Raw genomic sequence first — 18,394 nt, 5'->3', positions numbered from 1 at the left:
TTCAAAGCCACGAGAGCATGAAACCAGCGTCATCAGAAACATATCCATCGCAACATGATTCGAGCGGAAGCCCCAGGAAGGGCATGAGCTTCGGATCGGATAAAACAGAGTTTGTGATGTTTTTCTGTCCGAAGTGGCTGCGGTCGAGGGCCCGATCGACCGTCTTCGGCTCGTCCAGCAACTCTCTCTGGGGCGACACAAATCTCGATGGCTGACTTCAACTGGTGTCAAACCACTGTGTTATCTTCCTGAGTCCGGATTGCCCTATCTCATCAATCCACCCCAAAGACCCCATTCGATCATTTTCTGTGCTCTCGATGGGTTGATGGCGCGCTTCTACCCGTCGCCTGCAAATCATGATCAAGCATGGAAGGGCAAACAACGCCTACAAGGATGTTCCGGGTGTCTTAGCGAAGCGATACTAACACTGTTGGCATGCTTGTTGACACTCCGCCGGCTGTCGAGGTTGGAAACCCTGAGATCAACCTGACGAGCTATCAACGTCTCCAACGAAGGGAGTAGAATGTTGAGAACTTCAAGTTATACCTGTCCTGTAAGTCTTCTAATCAACCACTACACTCTGCAACCACAACACAATCAAGCAGAGCAAACCCACAGAAAAGGTAGAGGATCTGCCGGACTCGGTCCGACGATCTAACTGGCACCGGGGACACGGCGGGTATGCCTGACACAAGCGAAAAGAAGGAGGGGGGGACCTTGCAGTAAACGGTTGGATGTGGGTGGCCGCGTATTGTGTGTGTGTGAGTGTGTGCGCGTACGACTTCGCCTGCTGTCCGTTGACTATTGAAACGGGGCCAGCGGGCGTGGCGGCCGCCTGGCCGTGGGCTGGACTGGGCTTCGTTCAGGTCGTCTTCAGGTCGCCGCCGCAAAATGAGGGGCGAAGGAGGACAGCCAAAGGGGACAAGGCGATGGGGATGGGGCAATAGCGTCTTATTCGCGGACAGCAGCCGTTGACGTTGGCGGCCACGCGTAACCATCGGCTGATGTTGTGCATCTGCTAATGAGGAGGGAAGTTGTGAAAGTCCACACCTTCAGAAGGTGCTTCACAACGACTAGACCAGATCCTCGAGCCAGTGACACCGTGTATCACCCAAATTCTCCCCTTTCCTTTCACATTTATCTGCAATGGAATGTGACCGACAGAGTAGGTTGTGATATTTAGGAGCCGCTGGCGGAGTAAACATGCCGTGGCCCTGTCGTGTAAGTCCAGTGTAGTGTCATTCGCAACACCACCGCAAGATGAGCCGCAATTCTTTTCCCCCAAGATTGTGTGTCCGCAGCAAGCAAAAACCTACTACGCACGAGAGAAGTCCAGCAGAGCTGATAATCTGATACGTCCCCTGCCCCCAGGTCTTTTTCTTGACTGCTCTACACGACTTGGCTGGCACCTTGGTTGGCACCTGGCAACCTGGCAACCTAGCAACCTGGCGCAGAAGTAGTGTAGGCAGTTGACGTGGAACAATGTGGAACTATGATCATCAAATCACCTCCCTCTACCAAAACAGGGCAAGTCATACCGAGCTAGCTATCGACCAGTCTCTCAGTCTCTGTGTAACGGTGATGACTTTGAAGAGGCGAAGAGCTTCGGGCAAGAAAGAAAAGATGCAAGATGAGCATTGATACCTAGTTCAATGACAATTGGCCATAGATCCATCCATCAGCAGACACCTACCTGCCATACAGCTCCAGACAAAACCTTCTATCGGAAGACGGGCGGCGGTTGTCGGTTGTCGGTTGTCGGTTGTCGGTTGTCGAGACTACCATAGTCCTTTGTGCTGTAAGTCGGGCGGTAGGAAGGGCAGTGCAACATGGCATGCCCGTGGCATTGACGATATGAAACGCGGGGGCCAAATAGGTAAAGTATGTGTGTATGGAAAGAGACGTCGGATAGATGTGTGCGTGCCTCCGTCCGAGTCGTGTCAATGACAACCATTCGAGTTAGGTCCGAGACAATAGGATGCTCGCAGCTCGCAGCTCGCAGCTCGTAAGTGATGGAGTATTGAGTAAGTCGTGGTAGCCCAACATTATTGCATAGAGCATGGTGGATGGAATGTGTCAGCCCTATTCAGCCAGCCAGCCAGGTTGTAACAAGCCAGGGCAGGGCAGGGCAGGGCAGATCTCGGTTCCGAGATGGGATGTGCAGTTTCCGGGTATGTGTTTCCAGGGTGGTAGGTATGTTTGGCAGACGGATATGGGGTGGGATGGGTTCGATGACAAAGATAGAATCCAATGGATATCATAATCCCCTAATGCAGTTCGCGTGTTGTGCCCTACCTCTATCCTACCTCCTCCTATAGTCATCGCGACCACCTCTACCACCTCTGTCTCTGCGGTCCCTGTCATTGTAGTCTCGGTCGCGGTCGCGGTGTCGGTCACGACTACGACTACGGTCGCGTCTGTCTCCTCTGCGGTCCGAGTCTCGATCATCTCGGCGGCGGTGGTCAGCATCTCTTGGCCCCGGCCGTCTGTCACGGTCGTCCCGAGGACGGTCACGGTTGTCCCTTCGAGGAGGACTCCTACTGCGTCTGCGATCACGATCACGATCACGATCCCTAGACCTTGACCTTGACCTGTCACGACCACCAACGTCTGGTCTAGCAGGAGGCTTATCACCATCTTGCCTTGGCCTCCCCTTCAAGTCCTCCACACCATGCACCATCTGATAACTCTCATCATTCCGCCACTCAACCTCTTCATCCCTATACTTCCTCCACTTCTCCAACTCATCGACACCACCCCATCCACCCCTTCCTCCTCCTCCTCCTCCCCTCGCCGCACTCTTCCTCTTCGTATTCGTCTCCGACCGCCACACATCACTCAACTTACTAACGCTCTGGCTGAAATCCACATGAATCCGCCGATCATCAATAAGCACCGAGTCCATCTTGTAGTACGCCTCCTCGCAGCTCTTCTTGTCTTCAAACTCGATAAACGCATACTGCAAACTATCCCCCGTCTTGGCATCCCTGATCACCTCGCAGCTCAAGATCTTGCCGAACCGGCTGAAAATCAGCTCCAGATCTTCGTCTGTTGTCACGGGATTCAGCTTGCACACGAACAGCACGTTCTCCGGCGGCTTGACTTCGGCAAAGGGTAGGTCGCCCATCATTTCCAGCGTAAGTGCTTGTGCGGCGGCTTCACGCTCGCGACGTTTACGTTCAGCTTCGGCGGCGGCTTCCTCGCTGGCTTCGACGTCGAGGAGCTCTTCGCCTTCGGCGATGCGGACGGTGGCTAGTTGCGCCTTTGAAGGTGGTGGTGAGGAGCTGGGCTCGCGCATGCCGGATGGGTCCGGGTACGGGTCGTCGAGGATGACGGTGTGTTTGATGCGGATGTCGACTAGGGGGTGGCCGCGCTCGTCGACGATGGCGTCGTTGATTTTCTCGAGGACGTCGAAGCCTTCGACTACTTTGCCGAAGATGGCGGCTTTGCCGTCGAGGTAGTCGGTGTTGTCGCCGAGGGTTACGATGAATTGGGAGCCGGCGAGGCGGGCGTCGGGGTCGGAAGGGTGGGGCACTGTGGCCATGCTGACGGTGCCGCGCTCGAGGTGTTTGAGTTTGGGGTGGAAGAGAGCTGGGAAGGTCTTTTCGGAGGGGTCACCGGAGAGGAGACCCCAGATTGACTGGCCGCCATCGGATTCGGAGGATAAGGGGCCGAGAGGGTCGCCGGTTTGGAAGGAGAAGGACTTTTGTATGGAGTGGACGGGCGAGAAGTTGTAGTATTTGACCTTGCAGAGTTTGAGGAAGCTGTTGGTGGTATGGTTAGTGTGTGATTAGTTGATTGGGAAGACCAGAGGGTACTGACTTTTCGCACATCTTGGGCGCGTAATCGACCAAAAGGTCAATCACAATGTCGCCGACGCTGGTCTCGAGGAGGACCGACATGGTGGCAGTTGTGGGTGTCGCGTCGAGGTTTAGCGTGTGCGCATGCGCCGGAACCGATAAGTAAGATGACCCTCAACTGTGGGGCAGTATATAAAGCCGGAGCTGTGTGGTCCTCGAGGTAGGTCGTTGATGCGAGATCGAGAATGGGATCTGCTTGTCGTCGTCTTTCGTCTGTTCTGTCTCGCGCATGTCAATGTCAATGTCAAATCGCAGTGACGTTCGCAACTCTGGATGGCAGGCAGTTCGTTGCAACTGGAGAAAAGTTGCCTGCCGCAAGACCTCAAATCCAAGACTAGCCCAAGCTCCTTCATCTTTCATGGCAAGCAAACACGTGACCCCCTTCGCCAAAGCACGTGCCAAGTTTCCTTCCTCACCGGTTCCGACAACTTGCATCCCAGGCCTGCCAGGGTTAGGGCCCAATGCCGGGAGACATGATTCCACCGAACATTCCACCCTCCATTCCACTTTCGCTGCACCAGTCTCCAGATTTCGTCGTTACCGTCCATCGTTCGAGGTGGTCCAGATCACAACACCAAGGAAATGGTCTAGACTCTAGAACTCGCTACAGTACCAGGAGTACTCCGCAATCACGAAAATGCCACCACGTTACCGGTACAGTACCGGGCGGTCGGCTCGCTTCCCTTCTTTTCTCCAGGTCTTGGGCTCTTGGGGGCTCTTGGGGGCTCTTGAGGGCTCTTGGTCTCTTGGTACTCCAGAGATCACTCGGACAGCGACAGCGACAGCGACAGCGGCTGCGGCTGCGGCTGCGATCGGAACTGGACGGCAACACTCAAACTGCGACACGCCGACATGGCGATAATCTCGAATGCAGTCCTCGGGATTGGGTTGTCGAAACTTGAAACCATCCCTGCATCGCCGACCTGCGCGTCGACATGGCGGCAGCAATACCTATACGAAGCCATCATTCCAATTCACCGACGTCAAAGACAGGAAGCTATGGTGGATCCAAAATGGTGGTTGAAACTTTCTGTTGTTGTCTTTCTTTCAATTCTTTCTTTCTGCCCTCCCAGAACCGGAACCAGAACCAGATTTGAAAATGCCAAACCGATGCTAATCGAAAACCGGAAATCAAACAAACACTAAAAATTACAATAATAACAAATAATAAGTTTTGTTGCCTGCCCGTCCGTATGCAGAGACAAGGTGATGCGACTCTTCCCATCCCATTCAATTCCCTTTTGTTTGTCCCTTCTTTCCCATCCGTCCCCTTCCCTTGCCAAATTCCATAACATGCTGTTGGTTGTAAAATCCTCCTCCGAACTGATGATGCTTCCTCCAGGGGCACTGCAGTGATTCTGCTCGATTCCTCCCCGCCGAAGAATTCCGAAAATAGAACATCGTCGCGACAATAGCCAAGGGCGAAATTACCCGACCCTCTGCTGCAAGTCTGCAACATGGTTGTCCCATGTTTCCCCCATTTCGCGACACAGCCCATTCATTCCCACTTCCCGAATCATGCCATGTCAGCAGCAAGCTTCCCGAACCCGGATCAGCGGGCGGAGCGAAATGGCTCCAGCTTGCTCCAGTTTGCTCCAGCTGTGAGCTCCATGCCAATTGAGGAGGGTTCCATAGAATTTGGCAATGTCGATGTCATGTCGCATGACGGAGACAACCCTGAGATTTGCTGGCCGGCTGGCCGGTGTTTTCCGAGAAATGTCGGAATGGCTTCGAAAATCGTATCCAGAGAACCAGTTCGAAGACTCGCGTAACTTGAACAAAAACAAGATAACAAGATAACAAGACAAAACAAATCCGTAAACTCCAAGCTAAGATGCAAGCAAGTCGTAAATGCCTATGCAAGACACAAATGTGGTCCGCCAACAATGGCGCTCCAAAAAGAAACGGGGAACAAGCTGCTCCCCGATGTAGACTTTGTCAATCCGTCAAAGATGCCGCCGTGACAATCTTGCAGATGAACCTCGCAGAAGCAGTAGCCGAGCAGTAATATTACCGCGACAAACTCCGTCCTGCTTCCGCTTCCGCTGTCACAGATCAAGATGCCATCGCATCCGTAAACCTCCTCTCCTCTCCTCTCAATTACTCCGAGCACGCACTCCCCGCAGACCTCCTCCTCCTCCCCCTCCTAAGCTCCCGTTCCGCCTCCATCAACCGTCCCTGTACCCACGCCCGAAACAACCTATTATCCTCCCCCCTCGTCGCCTCGCAATTCAGCAGCTCCGTCAACGTGCGCTTGATCCCCTCGTTGACATCGCACAGCTTGGCTTCTTCCAGCGCCACCTCCTCCGCCATCATCGTCTGATCATCATCCACACCTAGTATCGCAGAAGATCCAGCCAGCGAGGAGGAGCCAGCTAGGGAGCCAGTCAGGGACGAAGAACTGCCGAATGCGGAGGAAGCGCTACCTGGTCCGAAACCGGATGAGCGCTGACGCTGGCGGGGGAGAGGCGAGGAGCGGCCGTGGGCGGAATGCGAATGGGGCGCTGAGCGCGTGGGGGAGGTTGAAGGACTGCTGGAAGGGCGGAGTTCGTCGAGGTGTTGGACTAGAGATTCGTGTTGCGAGTGCAGAGCGAGATAGGTTTGCAGGGCGAGGTCGTCGCGGTTGTGATGGTAGTTGTAGGCGGTGCCGCGGGAGGACATGGAGGAGGGGGGTTCGGGCATGGAGTGCATGTTGGACATGTGGGAGTGGGAGTGGAAGGAGAGCGAGGAGGATTGGTGGGATTGGGAGACCATGTAGGCGTTCATTTTGGCGATCTTGTGGTGTGGTGTGGTGGTGGTTGTAAGGGGTTAAGTTATGGTTGTTGCGGTTGTTGTGGTAATCGGCAAAGGTACCGGTATGCAGGTTGTGATTGCTGTTGTCGGTGCAGGTCTGGATGTGATGTCTGCAGAGATACTACTTCCACTTGTGCTGCTGCTGCGTTGTAGTAAGGTGATGATGGTGATGTTGGTAAAGCAGCAAATGGCCGGATCATCGGGCGTTGTTGTTGTTGTGTGTGAATTGTTGTTTCGAAACGACCGGAGGTGAACGAGGTGCCTTCGGTGATTTTGTCCTTTTTTTCCCTTGCGGCCAGTGTTGTAGTTCTGACGTATTGGTGAGGCAAGATTTGGGGATGCGCTACTAGGTAGAGAGAGCGTAGCTTGGGGATAGCTTGGCTTGGTGTTGTTGTTTGTTTGTGTGTAACGCGAGTCGTGTTTCGCCTGATTCTCTTCCGTGCGTTCTCTGATCTCTCTCAGCTTGGTTGCTTTCGCCCCAACCGTTTGAGTTGAAGAAAAGTTGCAAGAGATAAGGGGGGCAGTGATGTGATGGATGGATTGATCGACAGTAGGTGATGTGTTGTTGATCGGCGGTGGTGGTCCGGTGTGTATGTGTGTGCGCGCACGGAAAACCTGTCGACGGGAGTTTTGATGAAGAAGAGTTCAGTTGAAACGGCGAACGGGCCTCTGTTTATACAACTTGCTTCTGTGCTTCGGAAAGCGACTGTCAATTCGTCGTCGGGCAGCGACTGCTTGTTGTGAGTGCTGCTTGAGTGCTGTGCTGATGGTGTGGTCGGTGTGGTTCGCTTCGACTCGGAACCTCCACTTCAATGCGATTCGATTCGCTTGGATGTAGTTGGATGGGTGGTACGAGACCTTCGCGGTTTATAATGGAAATTCCGTCAAGCCGTCGTCACCCTTCTTCTTGTTGGTCTGGTCTGGAACCCAGTCTTTTTTGGAACTTGCCGATTTCGTTCGATTCGGTTGGAGAGTAGATTATGTACTTTGGAATTGGATTGTATGTCGGTAAAAGAGAGATTCCTGGGTGCCCTGGTTCTTCTGGTTGGGTGGTGGGGCGCTGTGATGATGTTGGAGAGGTGGATATGAATGGATGTTGGTTTAATGCGACTGAATGTAACCTCGACTGTCTCTCTGGCTATTCTGTGTTTCTACCCGGCTTTTGATAATAATCAGTTGACGATTATGTTGGAAGAAAGAGAATAGGGAAACGAAGAAGGTGATCGGAATCTGGGAAGCTGTGTGGATTAATACTTGTTGAAGCATGTATCGGAGCACCCTCCATGCTATTACTTGCACGAATCACATAGATTTAATTTAGTCTATCAAAAAGACGGAAAGCTCCAGATGGAGGAGGCCAGCCCCTTGACCTTGTTTTCTAGTGCAAAAAGCTTACCGGGTCGGAAGACGGTAGACGGCGACGGGGGACGGGAGATTCGATCATTGATGAGGAGACCAAAGACTTGGGCTTGTCTCCAGCCAATAGCCAGCCGTTTGGGAATGGACACGGCCCCTGGGCTAATGTACCTCCTGGTACCTACATTGGTGTCGCCTACCATTGGTGGTAGCGGGAGACGGGAAGCCATTCCCAGCTTTTTAGTTAAATTGATGGGATGCCGTGCAATGGAAGTGGAAGAAATTGTTGTCTCGCGATTCGGGTGAGATGGAAGCCATGGATAAACGGAGTAGCAAATGATCAGCATAGATGAAGATCCGTAGAAGAATCGTCGTCCCGGCCCTTGTTCATCGACGTTCCTCTCTGACTGAAATTGCACATCACCGTTCCCTCTCTCCAAAAAGTGATGGCGGAGATGTTAGGGAAAATGGCGCGAATGAGCTTCACTTACCCCACCTGGCAAGTCGAACCCCACAGTGTCCAAAGTAGTACCTGCACAAGTGCTGGTTCCTTCCTCCACTTTCACTGCTCACTCCTCACACCGCTCACCGACAAAGTCCAACTATTGCGGTGTTGCCAGTTTTTTTGGGGCCTCTACTTACTGTAAAAAGAAGGTGAGAGGCCATAAGTGCGGTTTCACATCTTGACGGATTCAAGTCGGAGTTTTTATGGGAGAGAGAGCTGAATGCTGATAAGAACCTGAGGTGAAAACAGAAAACGTAGAAAAAGCTGGGGACGGGCGGAAGGAACCGAAACGTCCAAACAAGCTTTGTAGGGCATGGGAGATGAAGAACACCCAAGAAAAGAAGTCTGGACAATTTCTCACCACAAGCGTTGACAGCAAGAAATGAATGGGCATGTGTGAAGGAGATGAACGAATGCACTGGGGTCGGTGTCAGATGGCCAGTGGGTCCTTAACAATTATTTTGGGGTATTATTGTCCGCCGCCTTCTGAGGATTTGCGGATTGCGGCTTGGACGGTTGACGCTTGGATGGGGAACAGGTTCTTCCTGGTTTCTCTTCAACATCTTCAGTTCTTCACCAGGCATCGAAATGCGGACAGCCAAAGATTCACCACCACGTCGACGTTTGTCCTCTCTGTCGCCCGCGGTTTGCCGCCTACACTACCTACACGATGTTTATGTCGTGGGTGAACAACACTTGAGACAAGCCAAGGGATACCGACCTGGTAGGTCACAGTCCTGTTACAGGTACTTGGCGGTGACCGACAGCAACACCCATATGGCATGGAACGACCCAATATAGCCCGGGGGGATTCGATATCAGAGAAGAGACGGGACATGAAAAAGAAATCACTCGTCTCATGGCTTCTTCTTCTTCTTCTTCTTCTTCTTCTTCTTCTTCTTCTTCTTCTTCTTCTTCTTCTTCACATGATCGCAATGTTGCAATTCCGGCTGTCAGTGCAGTGTCTCCTTTTGGGCGCTAAGATTGTCACCTCTTTTTGGGGAGATTACAGACGTCTCGGTTGGGCGAATTGGACAAACCCAAATGGCAAATATAAACGCAGGAAAACGACCACGATAACGCGCCAATATCTTCAGGCTGTCGAATGCGACTTTGACGGTGCCTGAACAATCCATGTGTGGACAAGAGTGGACGTCGAGTGGCTGAGCTGGACCGGCAAACCGTCACATTTGATCCCGTCCCGTCTGTTCTCGATGAAGCCTGTCAAAAAGCCCAATCTGATACTGCAGTGATATGGACGGGATAGTATCGTCAGATTCGTCCGGCCTGAATGGTGTGGAGGGACTGAACGGATCTCGCCGATGAGAGTTTTTGGTCGGATCTCTTTGCCAAGTTGGGATCAAAGGCGCAGACTATCGTCGGTTGGGATCAAAGCCATTCGATATCACTTGGCTCTCTCGCTGCCATCAGCCATCAGCCATCAGCCATCAGCCATCAGCCATCAGCCATCAGCCATCCCCTTGAGGCTGAGAACAACTCGGCATTTCTCTCGTCAGCTGTGGCAGGGAATTTCCTTATCTCGAGGCGCTGTTGCTGAGCTGGCGCTGAGAAGACGAACGGCGGCGAGCAAACAGCCACTGTCACTTTCTGTTCAATGAATGGGCTACAATGCGAATTCAACAAACCATTCTCATCTTCCAATGACGCATTTTGGATCTTTTGCTAACTAAGGCCACTAACAGATCGAAGAAAAAAGGGAAGCGGCTTTGAGGGGCAACAAAGGGTACTTCAAGAGACTTCCTCAGTCCTTCCCTTCGAAGCATAAGCCGAAGGACAAGACATGCATGATCTCGGCACACGGCGGGGTAATTGGACGACTTTTTGTTTTCATTATCCAACTTCCCCTCTTTTGAAACCGAACGGGCAACAACGGGTGAGACTGGAAGGCAAGAACTGAAAGGGCAAGAGTGTAGGGCATCTTTTGGATGACGTCGGGAAGGCGGCTGCCCGCACTTGTTGCTGCGAATTGCTGACATAACTGCCATTGGTCTAGATTTTTGCGATTAGCTTATCGGTCATGCACTTGTTTCTTTTTTGGACTCTTGGTCATGTCTTGGTTCTTTTTTCTCCGCACGGCGTTCATGGCAAATCTGTTTGGGGATCGCAAAGTCTTCAATGCGACGACGTTGGCAAGCGTTCTTTTCTCTCCCGTTTTGTCGCGTTGCGGCGTTGCAAGATCGGCCACCATATGACGATGAACGATATCATTCTCTGTTCAGCTCAACATCGAACAAGCGAAGCATTTTTCCGCCATATACCGACAAAGGGGAAATGACATTTTGACAGCTCTTGGCTGACACCTTTCTCCTCAGATCACTCCAGTCCGGTCTTTCGCGCTTCGGATGGCAGCATTGATGTGACGGACGGACTGCGAGGACCATCACCCGTCTTCTCCTGGCCATCTCCCTTTTTTCCCGCGCGGAAACATGCACGAGGAACGCACAAAGACACGGGCAACCAAGCCGACAAGACGGGAGACTTGCGCCGAAGGGTTGCGAAAAGGTGGCAATTCAACACGTGCTGAGACTAACAGTTAGTCACATAATCACCCGCAGGAGTTGTTAGTGCAGCACGCCATCGCCGATCCAGCTGCTGTTTGATCGACGGTTGGACACCCTCACTCGTCTCCCACCAACCATATCAGGCAAATATCGACGACGATCATATTTGCAAAGAAACGTTGACGGATTTTTCGGTGTTTGTACCTGCAGAGTGCGGCGGACTGTCTCGGAGGAGAGTCGCAGTTCAAACGGTATTTCTTTTGCATTTTTCTGGCAACGTCATTCTCTGTGCCTTCTCGGAACCTGAGCATTTCCCGGCGTGATCAAGTGATCCTGACCGGCCAATGAGAAGCAGCTCACACCTTGTTACCTTGTTACCTCATTCACACACCTCGATACCGCCAATGATAACGCCTGCCGGCATGAGACATCGAACTCGTTGATCTTGTTGCTCTCAATAGCAACACCGTACCCAAGACCCTTGGACCCTCTAACCCGCAAACCCAAGGTATCAAGCATCATCAAACTCGATAGAATCATCCCTCACCGGTGCCCCCTCCACCTTCACATACGGATCAAAGTACATCCCAGTCTGATGCCCCAACCCCCACTCCCTGACCTTTTCCCAATCCCTACACGTATGCGTTGTCCCTGTGTTGCCCACCATCATCTGTCTCCTTTCACTCCATTCCCAGAACAAGGCACTGGTATCTGCTGAGCACTGCAATGACTGCCTGATGCCTTCGATGCAGTGCTCTAGGTGGATAACCTCCTCTTCATAAGAGGTCTGGGAGTGGGAGTGTTCGTGCTGAGAGCGCTCGTGAGGTTGGGAGTGAGAGAGATGGATGGGGCTGGGGTACTTGGATGGATACAAGAGCTTGCGGACCATGTTGAGGCAGTGGAGGTTGTGAAAGACGGCTAGCTGAATCACGTAGGATTGAGGGTCACCAGAGAGATGGGTGGTTTTGTTGATGAGCTTGGAGGCGGAGGATGGAGAAATGAGCGAGAGGGACATGTCTGCGAGTGTTAGATGTGTCTTGACCTTGGAAATCGCACCCGGTCTGAATGAGACAGAGAGGCCTCTTACTGTTGTACAAGGCTTCCCAATTGACGTTGACCTCGTCTGATGACCCTTGGTATTCGGTCTTGTCAAGGTGTATGCCGCTGTGGAAGACAACAGTCTTGTATGAGATCACATCGTCGGCGGGTGCTATTGCATTTTGTCAGTCAGGTGATCGAGTTGAGAGATTGAGGAAGGGTGACAGACTGTACACCGGGTTGGGAATGCATCGCCCTAAGCATTGAGTTGATATCTTGCGGAACCAACCGATTGCCAACGCGCCGACGAGTGTCGCGTTCAAGGTTAGAGAAAGCCAAAGCCATATTGATGAGCCGCTATGTCTTGGTGGTTCTCCGAAAGAACTGCTGTCTTCTTCGTCTGTTTGCTGGAGGAGGCGTTCCTCATCTGAGGCCTTGGGCGGGCTTTTCCAAGCCATAGTGCTTGATCGAGAGTTATTCTGAGGATACTCTCGAGCAAGACACTGAACAATCCTCCCGAGTGGGAGAAGAGCACTTGTTTTCCGTCAAGTTGATATCTAGGCAAGAGAGCTTGCAAGCCATCATCCCGCGCAGATGATTCAGTTATTGTCACCGCCGGAGTTTATACCGGGGAGTCTGCTAGTCGTCATTCATGTAGCGCCGTTGGGGTCTAAAATCTCACTCCATATTACCGAGAGCTTACCTCCTTCCACATTAGCGCACAACATTCGTGTCGCGCTGCTCAGCCCTGTTCGACTTCCACCATCTTCATGCGCATCATCACCAACAGTTGCTGACGGAGGTTCTACCCCTCACGGCTCCGGACCTGGGATAGGGTAATTTCGATATTGAAGGAATCTCACCGACGGGTCGTTGATTGCGAGGCACCATTACCTCAAAGTGCTGTCGTAACGGGCTTCTACACCTTCCCTTTGTGTTCGAAGGAAGACGTACGCGGTTACGGTGGTGCTGATGGCGTTGATCACCCCGCATTCTGATAGTGTTGCGCGTTTCACGAATATGAAGGCGGATCAAGAGCCGCAGACCCGTTTTTTGTCTTGTCACGGAATATGGGTATAAAGGACGGGCGAGACTTCAGAAAATGGTGAAGACATCATCACCATCATCATCTTTTCCAAGCTCACAGTCCCAAGCCCACCATCAGGAACCACCAAACATGCAACTCACCAAAACCCTCGCCGTCATCACACTTTTGGGTGTTGCCCAAGCAGCTGCCATCCCTCCTGTGGCCCCCACTAGTCGCGATGTCGAAGACATCCAGGGCGGACAATCCACCGACTTGACCAACAAAGTCATTTGGTGGAAGCGCGAAGACGCCGACGGTGATAAGCAGTCTACCGATATGATCAACAGGACTCTCTGGTGGAAGCGCGGTTCTGAGAAGGAAGATGAACAATCAACGGATATGATCAATCGGACTGCGTGGTGGAAGAGGGAGGCCGTGTCTAAGAATGAGGAGTGAATGAAAGCTGTTGAGCGCATGGTAAGTTGTCTTTCCCTTCACCTAATTGTATAGGAGGATAGTGCCACTGACAAAGAACCTATGGGTCACAGATCAACCTCTGATGATGTTGGCGATGTGCTTTCATGGACATGATCGGATTCCACGAGCCTTTGCCACATGCTGAACATGCATATGGGCAACAGAAAAGCTTTCCATTGATGATGATGACGATCATGATTGCTTATGCACTTCTTATCTTGCTTAGGTCCTCAAATCAATGCACTTTCAAGTCTTTCCATACTTTCCATGTTTTCCTCCAGATATTCGATTCCAATGCATTCCATCGTTCCATCTTTCAAACGATACCGCGATTCATCCAGGTTTCCATCAGTGACGCAATTTTCCCTATCCGTCCGCCCTCTCTTCCTCGTTTCTATTCCTCCTTTCCTTTATTTCAACCTGCTGTCTTTGCCACCTTTCCGCTCTTCTTGTGCTCCAACTCAATCCGTTATGCCAGGAACCCTCTACCTTTACCCCTCCTCACTTAGTCCCTTACTCATCCTCAAGATCCGTATCCTCATCAGTAGGCTTAGCACCAGGCTTGGTAGGAACCGGCTTGCTGGGCACAGTAGGAATAGGCGCGCTCGGGACCGAGGGGATCGGCTCGCCGAAAGTGTGGAAGGGGACGGAACCATCAAGCTCATCCTCCTCGGGCTTGTTGGAGGGCTTGTTGGGAATGGGCTTGCTGGGCACCGTGGGAATGGGCTTGCTGGGAACGTCGGGAATGGGGTCGCCAAAGGCGTAGGGAGCGAACTCGAACTCGAAAGCGTCCTCGGGCTCAGGCTCGGGCTGGTTGCTGGGCTTGGAGGGGACCGGCTTGCTGGACACGGTGGGGATGGGCTTGCTGGGAACCGTGGGAATGGGCTCGCTGAAGGCGGTGGGGGTGGTGATGTTGAAGATCATTTTGATGGTCTGGTGAGTGTTGGGTGGTAAATGGATGTTGATTCGGTGGTTTTGGTTGTCAAGCTGTAGGTTTGGTAAGACTTCAGTGGTGGAAAGTGGAAGTCGAAGTGGTTGCGATGCGGTGCGGTGCAGTGTGATGATGAGTCCGAGAGTAGCAGGAAGGGGCGTACCGGGACTCCTTATATGGGATTCACGAAGATGGGCAACTGCTATCGAACATGGCACGAAGGAAGGGACTCGTCACAATCGGTGATGGAGGTTGACACTTCGTGAGGACGTCGCCGTTTGCTGACATTGACTTGTGTTGGTGTTTTGGGTTTCATAGTCTACCAACTACACAACTGCACCGGTATGGGATTGGAAGAACGGGGAATGGAACGAGGTATGTCGCCAACATCATATCTTCGTTTGGAAAACGCCATTAACTGATGCGACAGGTTCTCTTTGCAATCACTGCCGACAAAACCTTCCAAGCCAACGTACTCGCTCTCGTCAACAACATCGGCCGGCCATGAACGAAGTAAACGTCATGGCGAGGAGCCAACACATCATTGCCGGACATCTTCGTTGGCAAATGCATTCATCCCATCCATCATCAGCACTAGGACAACGAAACACCCCTACGCAATAGCAAGATGCTAGAGGTACCAACTACGCCCGTTGCTTCCTCCACATCAGCCAAACGCCAAGTTCCATCCTTCGTTGATATCGACGTCCCCGGTCTCCAGCGCATCAACAGTCCTCTCATTTCCGCAGTTTGGAAGTGTCATGGCAAGGAGGTAGAGACCTTTCTCGGTGCCTCACTGACTTCGCATTCCATGTCTTGGCTTGAACTGGGGCCAAGAAGACGGACAAAGCGAGTTTGAGGGTCGACAGTCCGTGAGGGGCTTTGGCGCATGTTCGTCACAGTTCTGAGGGTGACGAACGAGTTGAAGATGGAGAACGTATCAAGAGCTCAAGTGGAAGCAGCCGCGGGCGAAGGGAGAGCAACAAGACATAGGAAGGGTACCTTCCACATACTTCCAATTCCACCTCACATTGCCCCTCCAGTCCTTCCATTCTTTATCCGATATCAACCCCCCTCAACCCCCTTGGTCCCGCGGCCCCTCCCGTCACTAACGACCATATAAGGGCCCCAGCCAGCCCCTCCTTCCAACAACAACCGCTTGGTCAGATGGCACAGTGGTCTACCGTTTGAGTTTCCAAAACTCATTCTCTGTCCGGATCGGGAACGGTTGGTTTGTGCGAAGACACGAAAAGGGGTCACCGCACACATTACCTACCTAGTAGCCGGTCTACCTATATGGTATCTGGGAACGCTCCAGTCGGTGGGGAAGGAAGGATATCTATGTGGTATTGAATTAATTTGAACGGTGAATTGCTGATACCATCTGGATGAGCGGTTGTTGTTTTTTGCTGTTTTTGGAGGGGGCGGGAGAGGTGGTCGGACCGTCACTTTTTTTGGTTTCTTTCTTGCAAACGAGCCTGCAATCGGCCAGGCTGGGTTGGAAATTCGGCCTTTGCACGTCTTTGTTGACTTCCATCAATTGCAGCAGCTTAGTGTCTTCTTTCACTTCTTGTTCTTGCTTGTTTTTCGCAGCCTTTGTTCATGCTCTTGCCCATCATAACCAGGACTCCAGGAGGCCTTGAAGGCGCACGTCGCAGGACTATCGAGCACCCGCTCCCGTCTTCTGAACTCTGAAACCAACAGTAGCAGCTAAAAGGCCAACGTCCCACAACATCTGGCATAGAAACACAGTCTGCCATCCTTCCCGCAAATACCTGCTCGACTCTTCCCGAATGAGGCGTGAAGAAACAGCCAATGGCCTTCCCTTCCTTACCTCTACATCCGAAAGCCGACAGGACCGGACCGACCCGCGAGGTGAGACAAAGATCGGGTAAACTTCCGAGGACGACCAACCCCCACAAGGCCAGAGAGGACGACGCAACAAATGCAGTGTATTCCTATCATTCCGAACAGGCAGATCTCTAGGTCTTTCGTGAGACATATTACTAGATGGTATCCCCCATCGACAGGTTTACCGAATTTCTATTACCAAATTGAGTGTTTGAGAATCGCGGGTAAGGAGTTGTACGACGTCAAATTCCACAAGGTGCCATTCCGCCTTCTCGTGACTGTGGGATGGGGAAATTGCATATACCCTCTGTTTGGAAGTGATAGGTTGGGGGCTTGGTGGTTTCTTGTGAGGAACAAGCTGATTTGAGTCCGAGATGGTATACGTGGCCCCGACTGGCTAAAAAGATGGTATGAGTAATGGAGTGGCGGCGGCCTGGACAACAAATGGCGCTGGGAGAGGATGGTCAACTCAGAGGCACGGAATTCCTCAACTTCATCACGGTATCAAGTCGGTTGCTTGAACATGGCCTCTTCGACATATAAGTCGCCGCAAGCCCTGAGCTGAGCAAAAGGAGTCCGACCCCGATACCTCTACATTCAACTCACTACCTAGACAACAACTTGACCCAGCACATACATCCAAAGCCAGCACGCACAAAAGCATCACAAGATGATCCTCAAAGAGGCCACACCGTCCTGCAACACGCCCCTTCAGGCGTCCACCACGTCCCCAGAGGACAAACCCACCACCACCGCCACCACCACCACCTTGAACAAAATCCCAACAATCTCCGCCTCAAACGAATGGTCCCCCCTCCACGCCCTCCTAATCGGCCGCGCCTCTCACTCACTCTTCCCCTCCGAACCCGCACACATGATGCGCGCAACCATGTCCCCTGCTTACCTCTCCGAATTCCGTCCCTACCACACCTTCCCAGCCTCCATCATCGCCAAAGCCGACGCCGAACTGGACAATTTCGCCCAAGTAATGACGGAAAGGTTTGGCATCAAGGTGTACAGACCGAGACTGGTAAATTGGGACCAGGCAAATGGAGGGAGGGGAGGATATACGGGTGCAATGCCAAGGGATGGACTGATGGTTGTGGGGAGGATGGTGGTGGAGGCGTGTTTTGCTTGGGGGTGTAGGAGAGGAGAGGTGGAAAGTGCTTGGGGTGGGTTTTTGGAGGATTTGATAAATGAGGAGGAGGAGGAGGGGATTATGGAAGGGGATGGAAAAGAAGAGGGGTTACGAATCTGTAGAGCCCCCAGGATTATAGGACACGATACCATTTACGACGGCCTTCTGGATCATGGCGCCACCTCTACCTCTACCACCACCCCCATCCCCAGCCCCCAACCCCAAAAATGGGCAATAACCAACACCCGCCCCGCCTTCGACTGCGCAGACTTCCTCCGTTTCGGCCACACACTAATCGGGCAACTCTCCAACGTGACCAACCAAAAGGGCGTCGACTACTTGCGCGCAGTATTACCCTCTCCATACACAGTCGAACTGCTAAACACCACAGATGACCACGCGATGCACATAGACGCTACCATCCTGCCTTTACGTCAGGGATTACTGGTTTATTGTCCTTTGAGAGTCACGGAGGAGGAACTAAGACGGCACGAGGTTTTTAGGGGGTGGGAGTTGAGGGCTTTGCCTTGGAATCCTGAGGTCGAAGATGAAGAGGATCCCGAGGAGGAAGGTGAAGAAAAGGAGGAAGGGGAGGATGAAGAGGAGGGGGAGGAGGATGAAGACGAAGACAAAGAGGAGGAGGAGGAGGAGGATGATGACCCGCCAATGTACATGTGTTCCAAATGGCTGGTTCTCAATGCGCTGAGTATTGATGAGAAGACGATTGTGGTTGAGGCAAAACAGAAAAGGTTTGCGAAGTGGTTGGAGAGCGAGTTTGGGATGGAAGTGGTTAGGTTGCCGTTTAGACATGTGAATAGCTTGGGGGGATCGTTTCATTGTGCTACTGTTGATTTGGTTAGGGGTGAGTTTTGAGGGGGGACAAATGGTGAGGGAGG

The 18,394-nt window shown here is 52.3% G+C and overlaps 6 protein-coding genes across 6 annotated transcripts; 2 read left to right on the top strand and 4 right to left on the bottom strand.

Annotated features, from left to right (window-relative positions):
* Nucleotides 1-2,302: 2,302 nt before the first annotated feature.
* On the bottom strand, nucleotides 2,303-3,902 carry SMAC4_06914 (uncharacterized protein; the record flags this gene model as incomplete). Its single annotated transcript, XM_003344557.1, has 2 exons — nucleotides 2,303-3,764; nucleotides 3,823-3,902. 2 exons carry the CDS (start codon nucleotides 3,900-3,902, stop codon nucleotides 2,303-2,305), a joined length of 1,542 nt encoding a protein of 513 aa, XP_003344605.1.
* A 2,058-nt stretch (nucleotides 3,903-5,960) lies between these two features.
* On the bottom strand, nucleotides 5,961-6,626 carry SMAC4_06915 (uncharacterized protein; the record flags this gene model as incomplete). The annotated part of the gene is made up of 1 exon (XM_003344558.1): nucleotides 5,961-6,626. The coding sequence occupies one exon, from the start codon at nucleotides 6,624-6,626 to the stop codon at nucleotides 5,961-5,963; it is 666 nt and encodes a 221-aa protein (XP_003344606.1).
* A 4,538-nt stretch (nucleotides 6,627-11,164) lies between these two features.
* Nucleotides 11,165-12,656, bottom strand: SMAC4_06916 (uncharacterized protein). The gene is made up of 3 exons (XM_003344559.2): nucleotides 12,364-12,656; nucleotides 12,124-12,246; nucleotides 11,165-12,053 (listed from the first exon to the last, which is right to left on the bottom strand). The coding sequence occupies exons 1-3, from the start codon at nucleotides 12,530-12,532 to the stop codon at nucleotides 11,548-11,550; spliced, it is 798 nt and encodes a 265-aa protein (XP_003344607.1). The 5' UTR covers nucleotides 12,533-12,656; the 3' UTR covers nucleotides 11,165-11,547.
* A 595-nt stretch (nucleotides 12,657-13,251) lies between these two features.
* SMAC4_06917 (uncharacterized protein) lies at nucleotides 13,252-13,557 on the top strand (the record flags this gene model as incomplete). Its single annotated transcript, XM_003344560.1, has 1 exon — nucleotides 13,252-13,557. One exon carries the CDS (start codon nucleotides 13,252-13,254, stop codon nucleotides 13,555-13,557), a length of 306 nt encoding a protein of 101 aa, XP_003344608.1.
* Nucleotides 13,558-14,091: 534 nt separating this feature from the next.
* SMAC4_06918 (uncharacterized protein) lies at nucleotides 14,092-14,502 on the bottom strand (the record flags this gene model as incomplete). The annotated part of the gene is made up of 1 exon (XM_003344561.1): nucleotides 14,092-14,502. The coding sequence occupies one exon, from the start codon at nucleotides 14,500-14,502 to the stop codon at nucleotides 14,092-14,094; it is 411 nt and encodes a 136-aa protein (XP_003344609.1).
* A 2,528-nt stretch (nucleotides 14,503-17,030) lies between these two features.
* On the top strand, nucleotides 17,031-18,371 carry SMAC4_06919 (uncharacterized protein; the record flags this gene model as incomplete). Its single annotated transcript, XM_003344562.1, has 1 exon — nucleotides 17,031-18,371. The coding sequence occupies one exon, from the start codon at nucleotides 17,031-17,033 to the stop codon at nucleotides 18,369-18,371; it is 1,341 nt and encodes a 446-aa protein (XP_003344610.1).
* Between the last annotated feature and the right edge of the window lie 23 nt (nucleotides 18,372-18,394).

The sequence above is a fragment of the Sordaria macrospora genome, chromosome 2, assembly GCF_033870435.1.
Source record: "Sordaria macrospora chromosome 2, complete sequence".
Classification (NCBI taxonomy): Eukaryota; Fungi; Ascomycota; class Sordariomycetes; order Sordariales; family Sordariaceae; genus Sordaria; species Sordaria macrospora.
This window is presented reverse-complemented; position numbering and strand designations above follow the sequence as displayed.

Bases quoted from the DNA above. Each gene is read 5' to 3' on its own strand.
- SMAC4_06916 (XM_003344559.2), bottom strand. From the start codon at position 12,532: ATGGCTTGGAAAAGCCCGCCCAAGGCCTCAGATGAGGAACGCCTCCTC. The intron at 12,247-12,363 runs GTTGGTTCCGCA...AAAATGCAATAG, and splicing joins CGTCGGCGCGTTGGCAATCG to CACCCGCCGACGATGTGATC. The intron at 12,054-12,123 runs GTAAGAGGCCTC...TAACACTCGCAG, and splicing joins TTGGGAAGCCTTGTACAACA to ACATGTCCCTCTCGCTCATT.